This window comes from Puma concolor, chromosome C2, assembly GCF_028749965.1.
Source record: "Puma concolor isolate L17-30 chromosome C2, mPumCon1.1.hap2, whole genome shotgun sequence".
NCBI classification, from domain to species: Eukaryota; Metazoa; Chordata; class Mammalia; order Carnivora; family Felidae; genus Puma; species Puma concolor.
Window position 1 is genome coordinate 160,064,905 of NC_141675.1, and position 20,797 is coordinate 160,085,701.

At 44.9% G+C, this 20,797-nt stretch overlaps 1 protein-coding gene across 8 annotated transcripts in view; it reads left to right on the forward strand.

Annotated features, from left to right (window-relative positions):
- Positions 1 to 2,490: 2,490 nt before the first annotated feature.
- The window catches only part of PCNT (pericentrin), a 134,030-nt gene continuing 115,723 nt past the window's right edge, over positions 2,491 to 20,797 (forward strand). For 6 of the 8 annotated variants that reach the window (XM_086676207.1, XM_086676213.1, XM_086676211.1 and 3 more), the window contains exons 1-2: positions 2,493 to 2,677; positions 5,452 to 5,655. In XM_086676207.1, coding sequence (XP_086532333.1) covers positions 2,621 to 2,677; positions 5,452 to 5,655 — 261 coding nt within the window. In that variant the 5' untranslated portion in view covers positions 2,493 to 2,620. Of the gene's footprint in view, positions 2,678 to 5,451; positions 5,656 to 20,797 lie in introns of all 8 variants that reach the window. The other 2 variants (XM_086676214.1, XM_086676210.1) reach the window with 2 other exon arrangements.

The following is a 20,797-nucleotide window of genomic DNA, read 5'->3' on the forward strand; positions in this document are numbered from 1 at the left end:
GCTCTAGGAAAGTCTGACCCTGTGTTTGGCTGGTGTTGCCTGCTTGACCCCTGGTCTTATGAGCCCACTCACTCCCACTCATTTTTGCTCACACCACTCAATTCTACAAGCTAAGAATGGAAGCTCCACTTACTGAAGGGCTGTGGTCTGACTCAGGAGGAGAAATGCTTTTTGGTGGTTGAGCTTCCAGCACTCTCTGAGGGAGATTTGTCTAAGTTGTGGTTGCTTATAATCACACATTCTCACTGAGGGTGAAAGATGAGTTTGTGTCAGCAAGATTGTCATTACCGCATCTTGATGAAGGGCATTACTGCTACCCTGATTCAGTCAGAGAAGACAGCAAGCAGGGAGCGCACAGCCGGCACACAAACCCCGTCCAAGTAAAGGTGTGGGAACAGGTGAGCGGAACAGAAGGAACCCAGAAATCTACATGTCTACTGCAACATCGCCCACAACAAGGCCATCCACTCCAATCTTGCTTTTTGTCCCACTCTCTCTCTAGTGGCAGGTCACTTGAAGTAGTGTCATCCTACCTGACTCCCCAATGGCTCACATCTGTAGCAGAGGCATTTGGGACTCCCATCTTGTCCTTGTCATCTGCCTGAGTTCTACAGTTTCCTAATCCTGCCACCGAAACGAAACGTGGTGCTGCTGTTCTATTTACAGACTCAAAGCGGTGGGAGAGGGGGGCACTATGCTTTCATCTTCCTTTTAACTGTAAATGGATATTCCAACAGTGATAAGAAAAGGTTAAAGTGAGACCGGGGATGTCAAGCCCCTTTAGGCAAACAGGATCACCGCTTGGTGCAGTTATGCTACAGGGTGCAGGGAGATGCTTTGGATTATCGTCAACTAGTTTATCAGCTTCCAGTGAGCTTGATTACACCAACAGCATTTGATTGTTAAACTGTGGGCTAGGAACAAAAACCTTGCATTGTTTCCTTAACTGGACAAACAGGTTCAAGTGAAGTTTGAAGCTAAGGAACAATGATCTCATGAGACTTTGGATTCCCACAGACCATGAATTCATAACCAAAGTTATACTCCTTTTTTTTCTTTTAAATTTTTAACAGACTTTATTTTTTATTTATTTTTACTTATTTTTCAGACTTTATTTTTTAGAGCAGTTTTAGGTTCACAGCAAAATTGAGCAGGAAGTACAAGATTCCTTTTTAATGACTGTTTACAATACACTTGAAATGATTTACCCCCACGCTTCCAAGCCTTAATCATTTTCCACTTGACTGTTTTTGATTTTCACGGAACCAGCTCTTTTTCTGGTGATCTGGAACTGGGTACAATTACAGTATCACTTAAAATCACATCTTCACCAAAATTTTCTCAAGGAGACTAAAGACCACTTGGCAAGTTGGCCCTAGGGAGCCCCTTCCATGCTGGGGTTCCAGAGACTGTCCTAACAGGAATAAACATGTATAAGTTAGCCTTTCCTGCGCTTCAGGATCTCAGCCTGTCCCTCTCTCCACCACAGGGTCCCTCCTAATACTCTGATCCAGGGGGCTGCTTCGTGGCAGAGGTGCCAGATTTGTCCCACTGGTCAAATCCTATGCTGCACTACCCAGAAGCTGCAAGCTGGCGGTAGACGCATTAAATCAGAGCCCTCGATACGGTACTGTGTCCCCAGTGAGAAAAATACAGGTCCGGAAGTGGCACCACTCCCAGTGCCTTCTGTCCCTGCAACGCTGGACGCCGTGGCCCGGATTCCCAGGCACCAACAGGCAACAGAGAGAAGTGAAGTCATACGACGGGGGAGGGACGCAGAGCAATGAAATCCAAGTGGTCTGGCTGGCGGTCTGCGACTGGGAAACGAACAGAAACAGCGTCCCGGGAGGCGAAGGGCAAGGTGACCCGGGCTCCCACCCCTGAGGACCGAGGACCTGGCTGAAAGTGAGGGGGCTCTAGGACGGGCAGTGCGGACGAGACGTGTGACGCCAACCGCAGCCCCGAGACCAGCCGTTCAGCCCGCGAAGTCGCGGCCTCCCGGACTCCCTGGAGCTCACCGAGTAGCTCCCGGGGGACACGCCTGTGGGCGGCCTCTCAGCCCCCTCAAAGAAGGGGCTGTGGGGCCGGCCTAAACTTCCTAACGGCCAAGTCTAACGCCCCACTAACACGACCAAAGACAAAGGCTGACGGCCACACTCGTCTAGAGGCCTTTCGAGTCGCTAGTGCAACCCCATGTACAACAGGTGCGCGCGCCCCAACTGGTCCCCGCGCCTGCGCTCGCCGCCCACCCATTGGACAGCTAGACCCCTTTAAAACCGACCAACCACAGAGCGTTCCGAGGCCTCTACGCTCCGCCATTGGTCCTGCTGGGAGGTGCTATTGACAACGCGCCAGTGGGAGGCCAGAGGTCGACATAGGCGGAGCTCCGTCCGGGCCGCAAGGCTCTGATTGCGCGTGCGCGAGGGCAAGAACGCAGCCCTCTGATTGGCAGCGGGGCAGACGGCGCACACTCGGGGGCGGCGCCAGACCCACGTCTGCGTGACAGTTGTTGCGGGGGGAGGGCAGCCCAGACAAGGGGGAGGGAGTGTAAATAGAGTGAAGGCGGCGGCGTGTTGACCCCGTCACCTCTTGGGCTCCGCGAGGAGCCCCCGGGAGGGAGATGGATGAAGATGAGCAAGAGCAGCGGCGAAGAAAGGTGGAGGCCGGGAGAGCGAAGGTAAACGATAGCGCCTCTTCCTCCTCTCGCTGTCCCAGCTCGGGTTTCTCGGGGAAGGTTCCGGTGACCGCTGTTGTTTCCTACTAGGAGCGGTTGCGGTCAGGCGGGGAACACCGCCAAAGTCTTGCCCTTCCCGCCGGCTCGACTAGAAGTCCCCTCCTGGCCGCCGCCATATTGAATCCGCCGCCCTCTGCCCGGCCCCGCCCCTGTCGAGGTCGCAGCCAATCACCGGCTGGGGACTTGCAGGGTGGGACGGGGGCGTGCGCGGGGGCCGGGCGCGGGGCATGCCGGGAATCGCGGGGCTGCGTCCGCGAGCGAGGCGGGGCCTGGCCGCGCCCTCCCGCCTTTCCGGAGGAGCTGGCGCTGCAGCCCTTCGAGTCGCCGTGGAGTCTCGGCCAGTGTCCGTGGCACCCCGGTGGATGCTGGTGGCCTAGGAACGCGCGGTCCCTGACCGCCCGCCAACATTCCGATCCCAGTAGAACGTGAAGGACCGGCTGGTAGTGAGGGGTGGGCAGTGCCCCCGCACCGCGCGTCCTCGTTGTCATGGACAGCCAGCACGTCGCGCACCTGTACATCCGCTCACCTGTACATCTGCTCACCTGTGCACACCTGCACCTGCCACGGCTCCACCTCACCAGAACTCAGGGTTCTTGGAGGACTAAGAGGGCCTGTGACTCACCTGCATTCGTGGGCGTCATAGACGCTCTCCCTAGGGCTCATTCACCTCCATCTGTTTAAAACTACTTGCAGATTTTCGTTTTACTGGGAATTATGCACCTTTTTTTTTTAATCTTCAAAAGAAAAGTCTTCGAGTGGCAGTCTAGGAACACATGTTTATATTGCAGAATATCTTTTGCCGACCTGTCTAATATTCCCTGGGGTCCAGAAATGCTTGTTCTGGCCCAGTTGCTGTTTGGGGCCCAAGTGGACGTTTTGAGCAGGTGAGGGTTGAGGGGCTCTGCTGGAGCCGGTCCCTCATGCTGGGCTTCCTAGGTAATCTCCAGACACCTGGACAGAATATCCTGGGATGTATTGCATTCCTAGGTTGTGGATGCCCTGGGGAGCTCACTCTGGTCCTAGAGTCACTTGTCTCCAGGGATGCTTTTTATCGCCTTGTTTCTGCCCCAGTTTTCACATAAAACTGGTACTCGCTGTTTTGGGGGGGTATATTGTGGGGATTAAACTGTAAGCTGAAAAGACCCTGGCTGTAGAGGCAGAGTGGAGCAAGCAGACACTGGCTGTGACTCCCTGCCCTTCCCCAGCTGTGGAGGAGGTTACCTACCCACTCTGTCAAGGGATGAATGAGAGTCTGTGCAATGTTACCTGATCGGTAGGTGGAGCCATGGTAAGTTGTTGTGTTTGGGGCCAGATGTGGCCAGACATTGGGAATTTCATATGGACCAGCTAGTAGGAAATATTCAGTGTTAGTTTCTTCTTTTGAGGGAACCACAGGGCCGCTGCATTAAAGAGGCCTCAGAACACATAGTGACTGATGTGAGACAGTGATGGGGTAGCAGCATCTAATGGCAAGGTGACAGGCAGAGGACAGAGTGGCCCCATTCAGGCTTCTTGGGAGAGGAAACTTGTGAGTGGTGTTTGAAGAGGGATGTGCTGGCGCCCAGGCATGTACGTGAGCCAGGAGATGAAAATGAGGCAGTTTAATATTTGATGTGCGTTTTCCCGGCGCTAGTCATGGTTTGTAAGCATGCATAAATGTGTTTGAAGGAGTGTTGAGGGTGATGAGGAAGGATCACCTCGTTGCAGGAGGAAATGGGCATCTCTTGTTGGGAGACCCCAGGCTAGAGTCAAGGATGGTGATGCAGGAGGGAACCTGAGGACAGTCAGAGTTGATGGAGCAAGGCATAAAATGATGAACATGGGGCTGGTTTGGAAGGCTGACTGTCCTGGAGACAAGGTTTTTCTCACGTAAGGGACCTTATGTAATTTTTCTGCGTCTGTGAAAGTGTGCTTTTCTGTTACACTTATGCAAATGTTTGTTAAATGCATTTGCTTTTATGAGCACAGTTGTCATTTGAAGGAGCCGATGCCCCCATATGAAAGAGTGATGTTAGGTCTCATACCTTTGAATAAGGTGTTAGTGGGAGACGTGTGAACAGAGTCTGAAACCCTTCAGTTTGAGGGACTGAACAGCTAGGTTGTGCCTTCTGATGGGTGACATTCTGTGGAGGTCCCTGGTGCATTGGTGAGCTGTGTCGTGAAAAATAGAACATCTGATTCCATAAAGGAGGATCTTAGATTGACCTGGCTTAATTAATTTTTTGCTATTTCTGTACCTTGTCTCAGAATCTGTGGCTAGGAAGTTTTGGCCAGGCTATATATTTTCTCGATTGGGGGAAAATGGGGGCAAAAAGAGATTTAGCGTTTGTGTAGTTTTAAACCTTAAGCATGCCTTGATTAAGCTATCAGTCTTTTAAATAGATGTGTTATTTTTTTTGAATCCTATTTCTCTGTAAACTTCCAGGGGCTAGGAAAGCTATTCTGCCAGTTGGCTGTATTGCTTTTTTCTGTCTGTATATAGGCATAATTAACAGTCCTCATTATTAGACTCTGAAAAGAATTCTGAACTTAAATGCTAGCATCGCAGATATTAATGAAGGCAGAGTTTGTGGTTGACGTGGGTCTGGCCAGGTTTGGCTGAGCACACTGAGCCAGCCCCAGAGCCTCATGTTCCCCACCAGCTCATTGGCTTTGTGGTTCTGTTACTTTTTTCTTGGTTACCTTTGTCTTTACTACTTTTCTACGTTTTTGCGCAGCTTGCTCACTTCCGACAGAGAAAAACAAAAGGTGACTGTGCGCATCCGAAGAAAAAGACGGCGAAGAGGAAGGGCCCGGCTGTCGATGCGCCTGTCCAGGAGGAGAGCCCGGTAGCCACCGAAGATGGTGGACTCCTGGGAAGAGGGGATGTTTGCAAAAACACACCGTGCAGCGACACCCCTGATGGGGCAGGAGCAGCTCAGGTAGGTTTACTCAGCACTGTGCATTAACATCTTGCTTAGCTTCTAGTTGTTGCGGCATGACTTTGGTCTGTTTTTGCCTATCAAAAGTGGGGAAAGAGAGTTTCCCTTTTACACAAGGGGAATATATTTTTGTGTTTTTACTCCTAGTAAATGTTTTATGTTTTATGATTAGGGATTGTTTGAAGGCACGTGTCAGTATAGGTTCTTGCTTTGGTAATGGGAGTCTTAGAAGTGTGAGTTCCTCTGGTGTGGCTCTATGTATCAGCCTTTTTGACAGGGATTTCTTTGCACACTTAAACCATAATATTCCTTCATCTACTTATTGCTTTTTTTTGTTTCCTTTCTGAACTTGGGATGAAGAGGGAATGGGTGAAGGTGGTGCAGAAAGGGCATCTTGCTGGAGGAGGCACCACCGTCCTCTGCTTGAGGCCCTGTGAACTACAGGGGTGCGTGTGGACCACTAGTGGACGTGCACACTGAGAATGCTGGGCCCGCGTGGCCCCCTAATCACCTGTAGTTGGGCTCTCCTTGCGACTTTTTCTGTGCATTATCATTGAGGGGCTTTGAATTGTGATTTTGTGTGCAACAGAGCAGGTGTAGGTTTGGGTGTTTGCTAGAATGAGCTGGCATACTGGTGGCTGAGGGCAGCATTTGACGAAAACTCACAGCGTGTCTCGCCTGCTTTGTTGGAAAAGTGGAATTCCAGCCTGTAAAGTCTCTGATATTCTACCGACACATCTGGAACTCTTCTTTTGAGAATTTGAAAGACGTAGCTATTGTACTCCCTCGTCTGGGGAGCAGCAGGCCAGCACTCTGGGAGCCCAGCCTTTGGGCCAGCCTGAGCCCAGCTCATGCCTCCGCCAGTGTGGGCCTGAAGTTCACCGCCATCCTCTGTGCTGGTCTCAGGACTGGGCGGCAGCTCTCAGCAGCCCTGTCTCCATCACAGCTGCGTGAGTAAAAGCCACATTGGGAGGACTGAGAGTTTACTCCCAGTGCTTTTTCTCTGTGTGTTTTCTCCTAGGCTCCTTGAGGAGAAAAGCTTGTAATTTATAGTTAACAGCTATTAATTTTATTCTTACTTGCAAGTCAGAGGAGTCTTTTTATAGTAAACATTTTTTTGGCAGGGGGCACACCTTGGTGGCTCAGTCGGTTGAGCGTCCAACTCTTGATTTTGGCTCAGGTCATGATCTCATGGTTGTGAGATGGGGCTCCATGTTGGGCTGTGCGCTGAGTGAGGAGCCTGCTTGGGATTCTCTCTCTGCCCCCACCCCCATGAACATGGGTGCTCTCTCTGTCGCTGAGTAAATACACATTTAAAAAAACTTTTTAAATACACTTTTTTTATCCATGCAAGCAGGGGAGAGGGACAGAGGCAGAGAGAGAGAATCCTAAGCAGTCTCCACCCTCAGCGTGGAGCCCGATTTGCGGTTCGATCCCATGGTCGTGAGATCATGACCTGAGCTGAAATCAAGAGACGCTTAACTGGCTGAGCCACCCAGGCGCCAGGAAGTCTTTTTATCTTATATTAAATGTTTTATGTATTTTAGCTTTTCATTTTGAAATAATCTCCAACTTACAAAAAAACTTTGCAAAGATTAGCCTAGAGTTTGTAGATATCCTTCACCTAGCTTCTTGAAATGAATGTCAACATCTGGTATTTTCAGGACGATTATTACAATTAGTTCCTATTAACACTGGAACAATGCTATGAGCTAATTAGTAAAGCTCATTCAGATCTCCCCCACTGTCCCACTAATGCCCTTTCTCTGGTCCAGGATTCTGTGTTGCATCTCACTGCCCATGCTGCTTTAGTGTGGTCCAGTCTTTTATAAGTTGGACGTCTTTGAAGAGTCCTAGCTAGTCGTTTGGTAGAATGCCTGTCAGTTTGGGTTTGTTTGATGTTTCCTCCTGATTAAAATCATGTTGTGAATTTTGGCCAGAACATTGTAGAAGTGGTGATATTCCCTGCTCAGTGCACTTGGTATTGGTATTTGACGTGTCTCCCTACAGGTAATGCCAATTTTGATCACTTAGTTAAGGTGAGACCTGCCAGGTTTCTCTTGATAGAAAAATACTATTTTTAACTTTGGAGTTCATAAGTATATTGTGTGGAGATACTTAGAGACCCCGCAAACCCCCTTTTCTCATCATGCTTTGCTCCACTAATTTTAGCTCCCATAGGTGATTCTTGCTTGCAGCACTTATTGTAGTGGTGTTGGCCACATGATGACTTTGTTTCCATCGTTCTATCTCTATGTATTAATTGACATTCTGCTGCAAGGAGGAACTGTCACTTCCCTCCAGTGTGTATTTATTTATTCACTATATCGGTATGGACATAGGGATTTTTCTTTTTCTTTTTTTTCTTTTTTAAGTAAACTGTACATCCAACATAGGGCTCGAACTCATGACCCCAAGATCAAGAGTTGCATGCTCTACTGACTGAGCCAGGTGCCCAGGGATTTTTATTCTTCGGGTTTTAATCTATCATATCAACCATGTCAGTGTTTATTTTGTTGCTGAAATACATAGATTGGCCATTGGGAGTGCCTTTGAATTGGTACCTGTCCTTCTACCATGTCCTCATTGTTTCTGGCACCTTAATTCCTTACATTCTGGCACCAAGATTTTCCAGGGTTATTTTATCCTTTCCCTGTCAGCAGCCCTGTAATCAGATATTTCTTCAAGGAGCTCTGGTTTCTTTTAGTGGAGAATGATGTTTAGAAACCAACATCTGGGTGATAGTTGTGCTTATTGCTGTTGGGGTGTCTTTGGCTTCTGGGCTATTTCAACAGAGCTAGGTGATAAATACCTGTATGTGTACACTTCTATATTTATTTCTTTGTCAATCTGTATGTATAATAAAAATCATGAATTTACTTTAGTATTTTCAATTCCTAACCAACGTCACAGGGTTCATTCTAGCTTTTTCCCTCTTCTTAATCTTGATTTCTTTTACCAATAGTGAAAGTATCTTAGCTACAATATATTTACTTACTTCCTCAGTCTAAATATATGCACATTAGTTTGAGGATTGCTAATCCTCACTACTGTGAAAAACAGATTTACTAACTAGAGTGGGATATTTGAATATATAGTTGACCCTTTAGGAACATGGGGGTTAGGGGCACTGACCCCTCACACAGATGAAAATCGGCCTATAACTTTTGACTTCCCAAAATGTGACTACTAATAGGCTAGTGTGTACTGGAAGCCTTAATGATGACATAATAAAACAGTCAACAAATATTTTGTGTATTTTCTGTATCATATATAGTATTCTTATAATAAAGTCAGCTTGGGAAAAAAATGTTAAAGTCACAAGGAAGAAAAGATACATTTACAGTGCTGCCCACCCTGTGTTTATTGAAAAAAGTCTGTGGGTACATGGACCTGTGCAGTTTAAACAAACCCTTGTTGTTCAGTGCTAGTTCTTTTTGTCTTTATTATCCCAAAGTTTGTTGTTTAGCATTCCAAAGTTGTATAAGTTAATTTTTTAAATATAAATTTAAAAAATTTTTCATTATAGTTATTCATTTATAACATGGTTTTGTTTTATTGTTTGTCTTCTATTTTGGTTCTTCTTACGTCCAGATTGATTTAATTTAATTTTTTTTTTTTTGAGTAAGGGAAGCATTACTAAGATTCTAAAAATCAGAGCCATATTCAAGTTCATTACTTCCTCTTCCCTACCACCTCATTCCTATCTAGGAGTGGTATGGTTGGACCCTGTGGTAGGCAAGTATTTACCTTTTTTTTTTTTTCTGAATTTTATTTATTTTGAGAGAGTGTGTGCACGCATGCAAGTGGAGGCGGGTTGGGGAGTGGAGGGGGAGAGAGAATACCAAGCAGGCTCTGGGCTGTCAGCACAGAGCCTGACATGGGGCTCAATCTCACAAACTTGAGATCATGACCTGAGCTGAAACCAAGAGTCGGTCACTCAACTGACTGAGCCACCCGGGCACCTCAATTTAACCTTTTAAAAATCTGCCAAAAATTGTCTTCCAGAGAGTGGTCCTGCCATTTTGCATTCCTATCAGCAGCTCAAAATTCAGAAATACAAAGGAATGAGCATTCAGGACCTACAGAGACATGGAGGGACCTTAAATGTCTATTATTGAGTTAAAAGAAGCCAGTCTGACAGGCTGCACACTGTGTGGTTTTGTTTGTGTAGCATTCTGGAAAAGGTAAAACTGTGCAGATTGTAAACAGATGAGTGGATGCCAGAAGTTGGTGGAGGGAGAGTTGGTGAAGCAGGGATCTTTTAGGGCAGTGAAACTGCCCTGTGTGATCGTGTAAATTTTATGTTATGTTATTAGGGAGAGAGTGCGCAAGTGGGAAGAGGGGCAGAGGGGGAGAGAGAGAATCTTAAGCAGGCTCCACAATCAGCGTGGAGCCTGACGCAGGGCTTGATCCCACGACCCTGGGATCATGACTTGAGCTGAAATCAAGAGTCAGGTTCTCAACTCACTGAACCACTCAGACACCTCATCATCATGTAAATTTTAAAACATCAAAATATATTTGTATGTAAATTAAAAAAAAAAGCCATCTGGAGAATGAGGGATCCCAGGATGGAACGCAGACTTGAACAAGGCCCTAACTGTGTTACCCATGGACAGAACAACCTCAGGGAAGGGGGTGAGGGAAAGGTGCTGACCTGAGTAGCTTTGGGGGTGAGTGGAGTTTGGAGGACTGAAGGCAGAAGGCACTGTGTATAAACAGTACTCCCGTTGGTAAAGGGGTTTCCCACGGGAGTGAGGATTAAGGATTCTGGGGCTGTGTACTTACGTGCTGGGATTGAACCGCCGAGGATGGCAGGTGGCTGGAGCTAGGTGTCTCACTCTCTCCTGGTGAGCTCACGCAGCTCTGCCGCGGTTGGCGTGTGAGTTGGAATGAAGGTGAGAGCCCCTGGGGTCTGGGGCTGGATGGGGGGCAGGAGAGAGAAGGTCAGCTGGAAGAAGTGGAGGGAAAAGGCAAGGGAAATTGAAAGGCAGGGTGTGAGTCACTCAAGCTGTCAGAACACTGCAGACTGAGTGGCTTAAACAACAGACTCTCAGTTCTGGAAGCAGGACGTCTGAGATCAAGTGCTGTCAGGGTTGGGTTCTGGCGAAGCCTCTCTGCTTGACTTGTGCATGACTGCCTTCTTGCTGTGTCCTCACATGGTCTCCTGTGTGGGGAGAGGGCAGGAAAGCAGTATTCTCTGGTCTCCTTCTCAAAGGACAGTAGTCCTATTGGATTTTAGTCCCATCCTGTTATCTCTTTAAAAGCCCTGTCTTCAGATACAGTGACAATAGGCATCAGGGCTTCCACATGAGAGTTTTAGGGGATATACTTCAGTCCATAACATTCTCTCCTTTGGTTCCCCAATTCATCTTTCTTGCATTCAAAACACATTCACCCCATCCCTACAGCCCCAGAGATCGTTACTCATTCCAGCATTCTTTCTCACCTAGATATCATCTAAATCAGATATGGGTAAGACTTGAGGTAGGGTTCCTCCTGGGGCCAAATTTCTCTCCCACCGTGAGGTTGTGAAACCAAAGTTATATGCTTCCCAACCACAGTGGTGGAACAGGGATGGGATAGACAGCCCCACTCCAGAAGGGAGAAATAGGAAACAACGACGGGTGATGGATCCCCAGCAAGTCCAAATCCGAGTAGGCAAATTCCCTTGGCTCTTAAGGCTAAGAAAATAATCAGTCTGATTTAATGTGAAGCATCTGACTCTTGATTTCAGCTCAGGTCATGATCTCATGGTTCGTGAGTTCAAGCCTCGCATTGGGCTCTGCGCTGACAGCTTGGAGCCTGGAGCCTGCTGCCTTCTCCACGCATCCTCACCTGACAGAGAACACTGGTGTCCCTTCCTCTTCTTAGAAGGACCCCAGTCCTGCTGGACCAGGCCCACCCTGTGACCTCATTTAACCTTAATCACCTCTTTCGAGGCCCTGCTGTCACAAGGGAGTGTTGAGCTTCAACACAGGAATTTGCGGGACACTGTCAGTCCATAATAGGCAACTGTAATAGGAGGGACAGCGTGATAAATCTGAAGGTCATATTTAGGGAAAGGCTGTTGAAGTCTGATTGGTGCGGTGGCAGGAATGGAGTGCGTGGACCTTTGTGTTCTTAGAGTATAAAAAAAAGAATTACCTTTTCTTTTAAAGGACAGAATATATTTGCCTGTGGATCAGGGTCAGGTTGAAATTCAGAGGCTCAGGCTCAAGCTGGAGGAAGAGCTTCTGAACGAGCAAGACGTCGTGGATGGACGTGGCCTGGAGGTGGGGAAGCTTCAGGCTCGGCCAGCTCTGTGTCCTGGCATTCCCTGCCAGCGGGGTCACTGTTAGTTTGCCAACCTCTTGTCTGCTTCAAGGGAAATGTCCTGGTTAATGTCAAGTTCCAAGGCTAGGCATTACCTCTTGCATCGAGGGTTCATTTTGATGTGTCTGAGCGGATGCCTTCCCCTCCTCTCGCCGGGGAGCCAGGGGTGGGGTTGAGTCTGCAGAGCGCTGGGTCAGAAAAGCAGGAGGCGAGCTGCGCTGGCCGTTGGCTTCTTGGGCTCCCGTGCAGTGGCCGAGGGCGGGGTTGTGGTTCTCTGGGCAGCCCTGCCGGGTCCTCCTGGTCAGGGTCCCGAAGCCCTCTGTCTGTAGCTTCATTCCATTTTTAGTGGAGGCACTGATTGCTGTGACCTAGTTTTCTTAATGTAGGGCAGTTCAGTTTATTCTGAGTTACCTCAACCGTTTGGGGTGCTTGGGGGAGCAGTGGGGCTCAAGTCTTTCCGCCTGGAGTTTGAAGTCAGACTTCCAGAGATTGGCTTTCCTCATTGTGCTCAGCTCAGTCTAATAGAGAAACAGAGTTGCATTTTGTGACCATCTGACTATGGGCCTGGGTTAGAAGGTGCCAGGGGTGCCTGGGTGGCTCAGTCGGTTAAGCGTCCAACTAGCTCAGGTCACAATCTCACGGTCCGTGAGTTCGAGCCCCACGGCGGGCTCTGTGCTGCAGCACAGAGTCTGGAGCCTGCTTCGGATTCTGTGTCTCCCTCTCTCTCTGCCCCTCTCCTGCTCATGCTCTGTCTCTCTTTGTCTCAAAAATAAAAACATTAAAAAAAAAGAAAAAAAAAAAAGAAGGTGCTGGGTGCTTTATTTACGCATGCCTGGTCAGTGATGGATCGAGTTACACAATTGATAGGGCATTTCAGAATGCCAGATATCTGTAAAAGGAAACCGAGAGATTTATGCATTATTTTGCACAAGGTTCATGTTATTTTCTGTTTTTTACTTCCTAGGATACCTGGCAGTGACCTGTATGATTAGGCGTTAGTTTTTTATTTTTTTGTGTTGTGTGGGTTTTTTTTTTTAATAATAAGAGATGGAAGCAATTACATTTTTACTTAGAATTATAATGACTAATGTTTATTTGTTTTTAAAATTTGTGCCAGAAATGGTTGTACGTGTTGTAAGCCAGGCTGTGAGGTAGGGACTCTGGTTATCCCCTCACAAGGAAGTGGGCGCTGCGGGATGAGCCCCCTTGCTGGGTGGGCATCAGAGCTCTCTGCTGCTCTCAAGGGTATGTGGGCTCCCTGGCTTCTGCCTTAGTTCTTACATCCATGACTTCATTCTTCATTCTGCTTATTTGATTGCATGTAATAGTTAAGAAAAAATGCATTTTTTGCATAAATTTTTGTAATAGGAATTAGAGCTGGTAGTCTCTTGTGTTGTTGTGGTCACCAGTGGCTTGAGGCCCAATCTGCACGCTTGTCTACTTCAGAGGTCCTCGTGGGCTTTTTATCTCAGGTTTCAGTAGCCCACGTGGATTGTTGCCGAGAACTGTTATTTCACCAGTGAGCACAAAATACTGCTATTTCAATTCTGCCCCTCCTTCCTTATTAATTGTATGTAACATTGCATGAGAACTTCCCTTTATAGTTATCTGGTTACCCTGGTGCCCGGCTTGGATTGGAAAGCAGGGTAAAGGCATCACTCTTTCCTTTTAAGTTACTCATGTTGCTGTGCTACGCTTTTCCACATATGACCATTGGACTGGCTTTCTTGAGCCTCACTGTAAATTCACTTATGTTTAACAGTTTGTCATGAGCAAGTCTTGTGTCTGTTAGCGTGCTGCTCAGATTTTCCCATCTTTGACAAGGGAGAGCATCTTTAGTTTGATCCTCCACAGTCACTATGGTGGCTTCCTTGCTTTTGGAAAAAGTGTTGCCGGTCAGCTGGTGCATTTCTTGCCCCAGGCCTGGAGCCAGGCATTTCCCATGACTCCTGGCTCCTGTAGTGGGAAGTAGTGTTCAGAAACATGATCTAGACGTTAGGGGTTTTATTGTTTCAAGGTCATGTCAGTGAACAGTTAGGTTTTGTTTTATAGTTTATGAGTTACAGAGTAGTGTATGATTACAGAGTTCATAGTTTATGATTACAGAGTTTCTACTTAAGTTTGAAATTTCTCTTTAACATTAAAAATGTATGTTCCTGACATTAACATCATTACTCACTTGGCTTTCTTTCTCTTTCTAGTTTTATAATAACGTTATTACTAATTACGATTTCTTTGCACTCATTTTTGTCCTTTAGGTATTTTCCACAGTGATGTGCAGTCAAATTACTTTGTTTTAAAATCACTTGAAATAGTTTAAGCCAGAAACTTAAATATATTTGTATTCGTTTGTTTTATTTTCTCTTCATGTTTTAGGGATTTTTTGTTTTCAATTTGTTGTTATCGTTAAAGAGACAGAGAGAATGCGAGCTAGTGCACGGAGGAGGGGCAGAGGGAGAGGGAGAGTGAGTCTTAAGCAGGCTCCATGTTGAGAGGGATTTCGACACAGGACTCGATCCCATGACCCTGAGATCATGACCTGAACCAAAATCAAGAGTCAGATGCTCAACTGACTGAGCCACCCAGGCTCCCCTTTTTTCATTTGTGTCTGTGTGTGGTTGTTTGTTTGTTTAGTTTGTTTATTTTGAGACAGAGCGGAGGAGGGACAAAGAAGGAGAGAACCTCAAGCAGCTCCATGCTGTCAGTGCGGAGCCCAACGTGGGGCTTGATCTTACGAACGTTAGATCATGACCTGAGTTGAAGTGAAGTCAGATGCTTAACTGATTGAGCCACTTAGGTGCCCCTGTTATTACATTTTTAAAAATAGAAGCAAATATGTGCATATATTTCTCACTATCTGCTTCTTTAGTAGCAGGATACTTTACATTTCTGTATCTTGTTTTTTTCACTTACCATATCTTGGCAGTCACGCCGTAGCAGTATGTAGTGATGTTTCTCGTTCTTTTTTATTTTTATTTTTTTTATTTATTTTTTCTTTTTTTTTTTTTACATTTTATTTATTTTTGAGACAGAGAGAGACAGAGCATGAACAGGGGAGGGTCAGAGAGAGGGAGACACAGAATCTGAAACAGGCTCCAGGCTCTGAGCTGTCAGCACAGAGCCCGACGCGGGGCTCGAACTCACAGCCCTCACGGACCGAGAGATCATGACCTGAGCTGAAGTCGGCCGCTTAACCGACTGAGCCACCCAGGCGCCCCATCGTTCTTTTTTAAAAAAGTCTGTTGTCGGGGCGCCTGGGTGGCTCAGTCAGTTAAGCATCCACCTTTGGCTCAGGTCATGATTTCACAGTTCGTGGGTTCAATCCTGCATTGTGGGATCTGTCTGACAGCTGCGCTGACGGCTCGGGGCCTGGAGACTGCTTCCGATTCCATGTCTCCCTCTCTTTCTACCCCTCCCCTGCTCGTGCTCTCTTCTCAAAAATGAATAAACATTAAGTCTATTATCTTTTTAGAAGCAAGAAGTGGTACCTTTTTATGTTTACCAACATACTTGCCAATCCCAGGGCTTTGGTTTGTTGGTATAGACCCAGTTTTGCATCATGTATCATTTTTCCTTCAGTCTGAAGAGCTTCCTTTCAACAAATTTTTTGTCGTGCAGGTCTGCCGATGAATTCTCTTGGCTTTTTTGTTTGTCTGAAACTGACTTTGTTTTGCCTTCGTATTTGAAAGAAATCTATCCTGGATATAGAATTTGCAGTTGACAGTTTTCTTTTTGCAGCACCGTGGTCGATGGGCCCATATAGTTTCTGAAGGTGTCTGCTGTCGTTCTTCATTCCTCTTTCTGTAGAACTTTTTTCTTTTATGTTTACTTATTTTGGGAGAAAGAGCGAGAGCAGGAGCGCATGAGGGAGGGGAGGGGCAGAGAGAGAGAGAAGGAGAGAGAGAGAATCCCAAGCAGGCTCCATGCTGTCCGCGCACAGCCTCACTTGGGGCTCGATCCCAGGAACCGTGAGGTCGTGACCTGAGCCAAAATCAGGAGTCAGACTCGTAACCAACCAAGCTATCCATGCGCCCCTCTGTAGAGTCTTTTTTTCCTTTTAATTTTTTGGGGGTACTTTTAAAACTTTTGTTTTTATCTCTGGTTTCAAATTCTTTCATTATCATGTGCCTAGGGTGGTTTCCTTTGTGTTTCTACTGCCTGGGATATGTTGATCTTTATGAAACTTTGGTTTAGTTTTCACCAAATTCAGAAAATTTTTGTTCAATTTTTCAAATACTTTTTGTTGCTTCCCATCCCTCCCCCTTTGTGATTTCAAATCTATATATTACAAATTGTTTAAGGTTATCCTATGGGTCATTTAGACTTTGCTTTATTTACTTATTAAAACATTTTTTTCCAGTCTCTGCCTTTTTGTTCTTCATTTTTTTTTTTCATATTTTTTTAATGTTTACTCATTTTTGGGAGACAGAGAGAGAGCTCGAGCGGGGGAGGGGCAGAGAGAGAGGGAGACACAGAATCCGAAACAGCTCCAGGCTCTGAGTTGTCAGCACAGAGCCTGACACAGGGCCTGAACCCATGAACTGCAAGATCATGATCTGAGCTGAAGTCAGACACTTAACCAACTGAGCCTCCCGGGCACCCCGTGTTCTTCATTTTAGATCACTTCTATTGCTAGATCAAGTTCGCTGATCTTTTCTTTGCAATGTCTATTCTATTAATCTAGAATTAAGTGAATTTCTTTCTGTTTCGGGTATTTTGTATTTTTTATATCATTCTTTGCGTTTGTATTTTCCTTTAAATACTAGGTATTAATATAACAGCTATTTTAATGTCCCTGTCTGCTAATTCTGTCCTCTCTGTCCTTTTCGGGTATATTTCCATTGGACTGATTTTCTCTTGTTTATGGGTCACATTTCTCACCTTTTGGTATGTTTAATAATTTTTGATTGGATGCCAGCCATTGTCAGTGTTATGTTGTTACATGTCTGGACTTTGCTGTTTTGGTTTTGGTAAGCATTTGACTTAAAAAAAATGTTTTCATTGTTGATTTGTAGGAATTCTTAATATTCTTCATGTCTGTCATATGTTAGGTATATGTACTGTGAATGTTTTTCCTCAGTTTTGCTTGCTTTGTTGAAGTTGAATTTATCAGTTTTTCCTATAGTTAGTGCTTTTTGTGTCCTATCCAAAAAATTTCTTCTAGCTCTGAGATCATGTACTTTCCTATGTCTTCCTGAAGCCTTATGGTTTTGCTTTCTGGGTTTATGATTCATCTCAAGTTACTTTTTGTGTATTGAGTACTTTGACTTTTAGAACTATAGTTTAATTTTGCTGATTTTTGAATTAATTAACTAATTATTATTTTTTAAAATGAGATCATTAGAATGGGTCCTCATCCAATGGGACTGCTGGTTTTTTTTTTTTAATGTTTATTTATGTTTGAGAGACAGAGTGCATGCGGGGGAGGGGCAAAGAGAGAGAGGGAGAGAGACACAGAATCAGAAGCAGGCTCCAGGCTCCGAGCTAACAGCACAGAGCCCAATGCGGGACTCGAACCCGCGAACCGTGAGATCATGACCTGAGCCGAAGTTGGATGCTTAAACAACCGAGCCAGCCAGGTGCCCCAGGTTTTTGAACTTTTTTTTTTTTAAATGTTTATTTATTTTTGAGAGAGAGACAGAGCATGAGTGGGGGGAGAGCAGAGAGAGAGAGGGAGACACAGAATCCGAAGCAGGCTCCAGGCTCCGAGCTGTCAGCACAGAGCCCGACACAGGGCTCGAACCCATGAACCAGGAGATCATGACCTGAGCCAAAGTCGGATGCTTAACCAACTGAGCCACCCAGGCGCCCCAGGTTTTTGAACTTTTAATGGAATAATCTAGTATGCATATCTTGAGTCTGGATCTTTTTTATCCAGTGTCTTGTTTATGAGGTTTATTCATGTTAAACACTATCGTTTATTCATCTTCGTTATTGTGTGGTATTTCATTATATGAATGTGCTTCCATCTGTTTGTCTATTCTACAGTTACTTGGCATTTACTACACCCATTCTTAGACAAGTCTCTTGGTGTACATGTGCAGATGTTTCTATTGAGGCTATAATTAGTTACTTAATTGTTGGGTCATTATACATGTATTTGTTCAACATGCATATGTTGAGCTGTGTTTAAAACAGTTGTTCAGTTTATATTTTCGGTAGTGACATGTGTAAGTTTTATAGCATCTGTGATTTGTATTGACTGTCTTTTTTTTCCTCCTCTATTTTTAACAGTTTGGGTGGGTGTGGAGTGGAGTGTATTTTAGTGTTGTGCAAGATTGGTCAAACGTTCAAAGAAATTAGTGCAGTTCATTAACAGACTCCGAGAAAAGTCATATGATCATCTCAGTTGATACAAAGAAAGCATATATTTTTGTGACAGAGTGACCTGTACTTGTAGTCTTGAGGTTGTGCTGGCCTTATCCAAGGAGCTGAGAGGTCTCCTTTGCTCTGTGAATGAGTTTGTGTAAGATGGTGAAGACTTTGGGAACTGAGGTTTTGTTTGTGGGAAAGCTTTGAATTACAGAGTCCATTTATTTGATAGTTATCAAACTATTCACTAATGCTTTTTCCCAGAATTTGTTCTTTCATCTAATCTTCCAGTTTTTGGCATTAAGTTTTTCATAGGAATGTTTTCAGTGTCTGTGGCATCAGTATTGATGACCCTTTTCATTTTTGTTTATTTTTTTACTAAAATTTTTTTTGTTGATGTTTATTTTTTGAGAGACAGAGAGAGAGAGAGAGAGAGAGACAGAGCGTGAGCGGGGGAGGGGCAGAGAGAGAGGGAGACATAGAATCTGAAGCAGGCTCCAGGCTCTGAACTGTCATGACAGCACAAAGCCCAACGTGGGGCTCGAACTCACAAACCGCAAGATCATGACCTGAGCCGAAGTCAGATGCTTAACTGACTGAGCCACCCAGGCACCCCTTTCATTTTTTAAAGGTGAGTATTTGTGCCTTTGTTGGCCTTGCCACAAGTTAATGCTTACTATTTTTATAAAAAGTTAACTATAGTTTTTGTTCTTTTATGTAACATATTTATGTTTCTTTGATTTCTGCTCTTATCATGTGTAGTTTCTTATTTTAAAGTATGTTTGGTTTTGATTTTCTTGGTTTTCTAACTTCTTGAGAAGATATGTAGACCATTGATTCCCAGGCTTTAAAATGTATATATAGTCAAGCCTATTCATTTTTCTGTGGTGTGACTTTACCTTCACTCACAACTTTTCAATTTTTTATTATTTTTCAGGACAAATTACTTTTTAATTACATTCTTACTTAAAAATTTTCATGTGCATAGGTTAAAAAAAAAGTGGCATGTTAGGGGCATCTGGCTAGCTCAGTCAGTAGGGCACGTGACTCTTGATCTCAAGAGTTATGAGTTTGAGCCCCATGTTGGGTATAGAGATTACTTAAAATCTTAAAAAAAAAAAAAGTAGCATGTATAGGATTAAGCCATCATTATTTTCTTCCTATCTGCTGAGGAATTAATTAGATTTCTTTTTTTTAAGATTTTATTTTTAAGTAATCTCTACACCCAATGTGGGGCTTGAACTCACAACCCTGAGATCAACAGTCACATGTTCCTCCGACCTAGCAGAACACCTTATAGGCACAAGGCCTTCCTTGCAGTTGTGTCTGTGTCAGCAGAGTATGAGTCCTTGTAGAGCCTTTATGTCATAGTTGTTCTTTGAACATGATTAAGTGTTTTTGTTTTATTTTGCCCATTTGGAAATTTTTAGAAGTTTCACTTTTATGGGTTTTTAATGAGCTTATTGAATACCATACGGTGAGATGAAATGTGTGTGTGAGAAATAGTAATGCTTTTAAACATACAATAAGTTGCTTAGTTTTTTTTTTTTTAAGTTTTATTTATTTAGAGAGAGAGCATGAGCAGGGGAGGAGCAGAGAGAGAGAGAGAGAGAGAGAGAGAGAGAGAGAGAGAGAATCCCAAGCAGGCTCTGTGCTGTCAGCGTGGAGCCTGATACAGGGCTTGAACTCACAAACCTGAGATCATGACCTGAGCTGAATCAAGAGACGGGACTCTTGATGGACTGAGCCACCCAGGTTCCCCCCCCCCCCCCCCCCCACTTAATTTGGTTTAAAAGCGTATTTGATACATTTGTTACTTTAATGGTCTTTAGACATAGAAAAGAACTGAAAACCAGGTAAAGCAATCCTGGAGGTGGAAAATGCCCAGTTGTCACTTGGTGGTTTTCCTTGTGGTGTCCACTGCTGAGTTAGGGCCACCCTCCAGTGGTGGGGTGTGGGTGGGTTTGTTGTGTAATGAAACCTGCCAAGCTGGGTGAAATCGTATTCCGCAGGTTAGTGTAGAAGCAGCTTAGTGCAGTATTCTGCAACTTAGTGTGGAAGCTGTTTTTTATGTTCAGTGTTTTAGTTTTAAGACCAAAAGACTAAAGAAATTGGAGATAGACAATTGAAAAAACAATATACCATGAAAATTCTGTAAGAAAAATTAATTCGTAAAGTTCCTATATCATAATTTTGCTATACTCTTTCAGGTGAAGATTCTGCAGTCTTAGGGTAAAGAAAGTAAATTGCTGATCTGAGCAGAAAACACAGGCACGTATTAAATTCTAAGAGTATGTCAATAAAGCATGTTTGTAAGCAACTCAAAGATTTGAGTTTTTCAGGGGGTTAGAAGCAACGATAGAATTGCAAAAAGACTTTATGGTTGGTGTTCAGGATCTAGCCATCTTCCCTCACAGTTTAAGTGACGTGCGCCATGAAAAGACATTTTACTTTAATCAGTGCAATGGTCATCTCCGTTCTGGCAGTTAGCTGAGAAGTGGCAGAAAGCGGT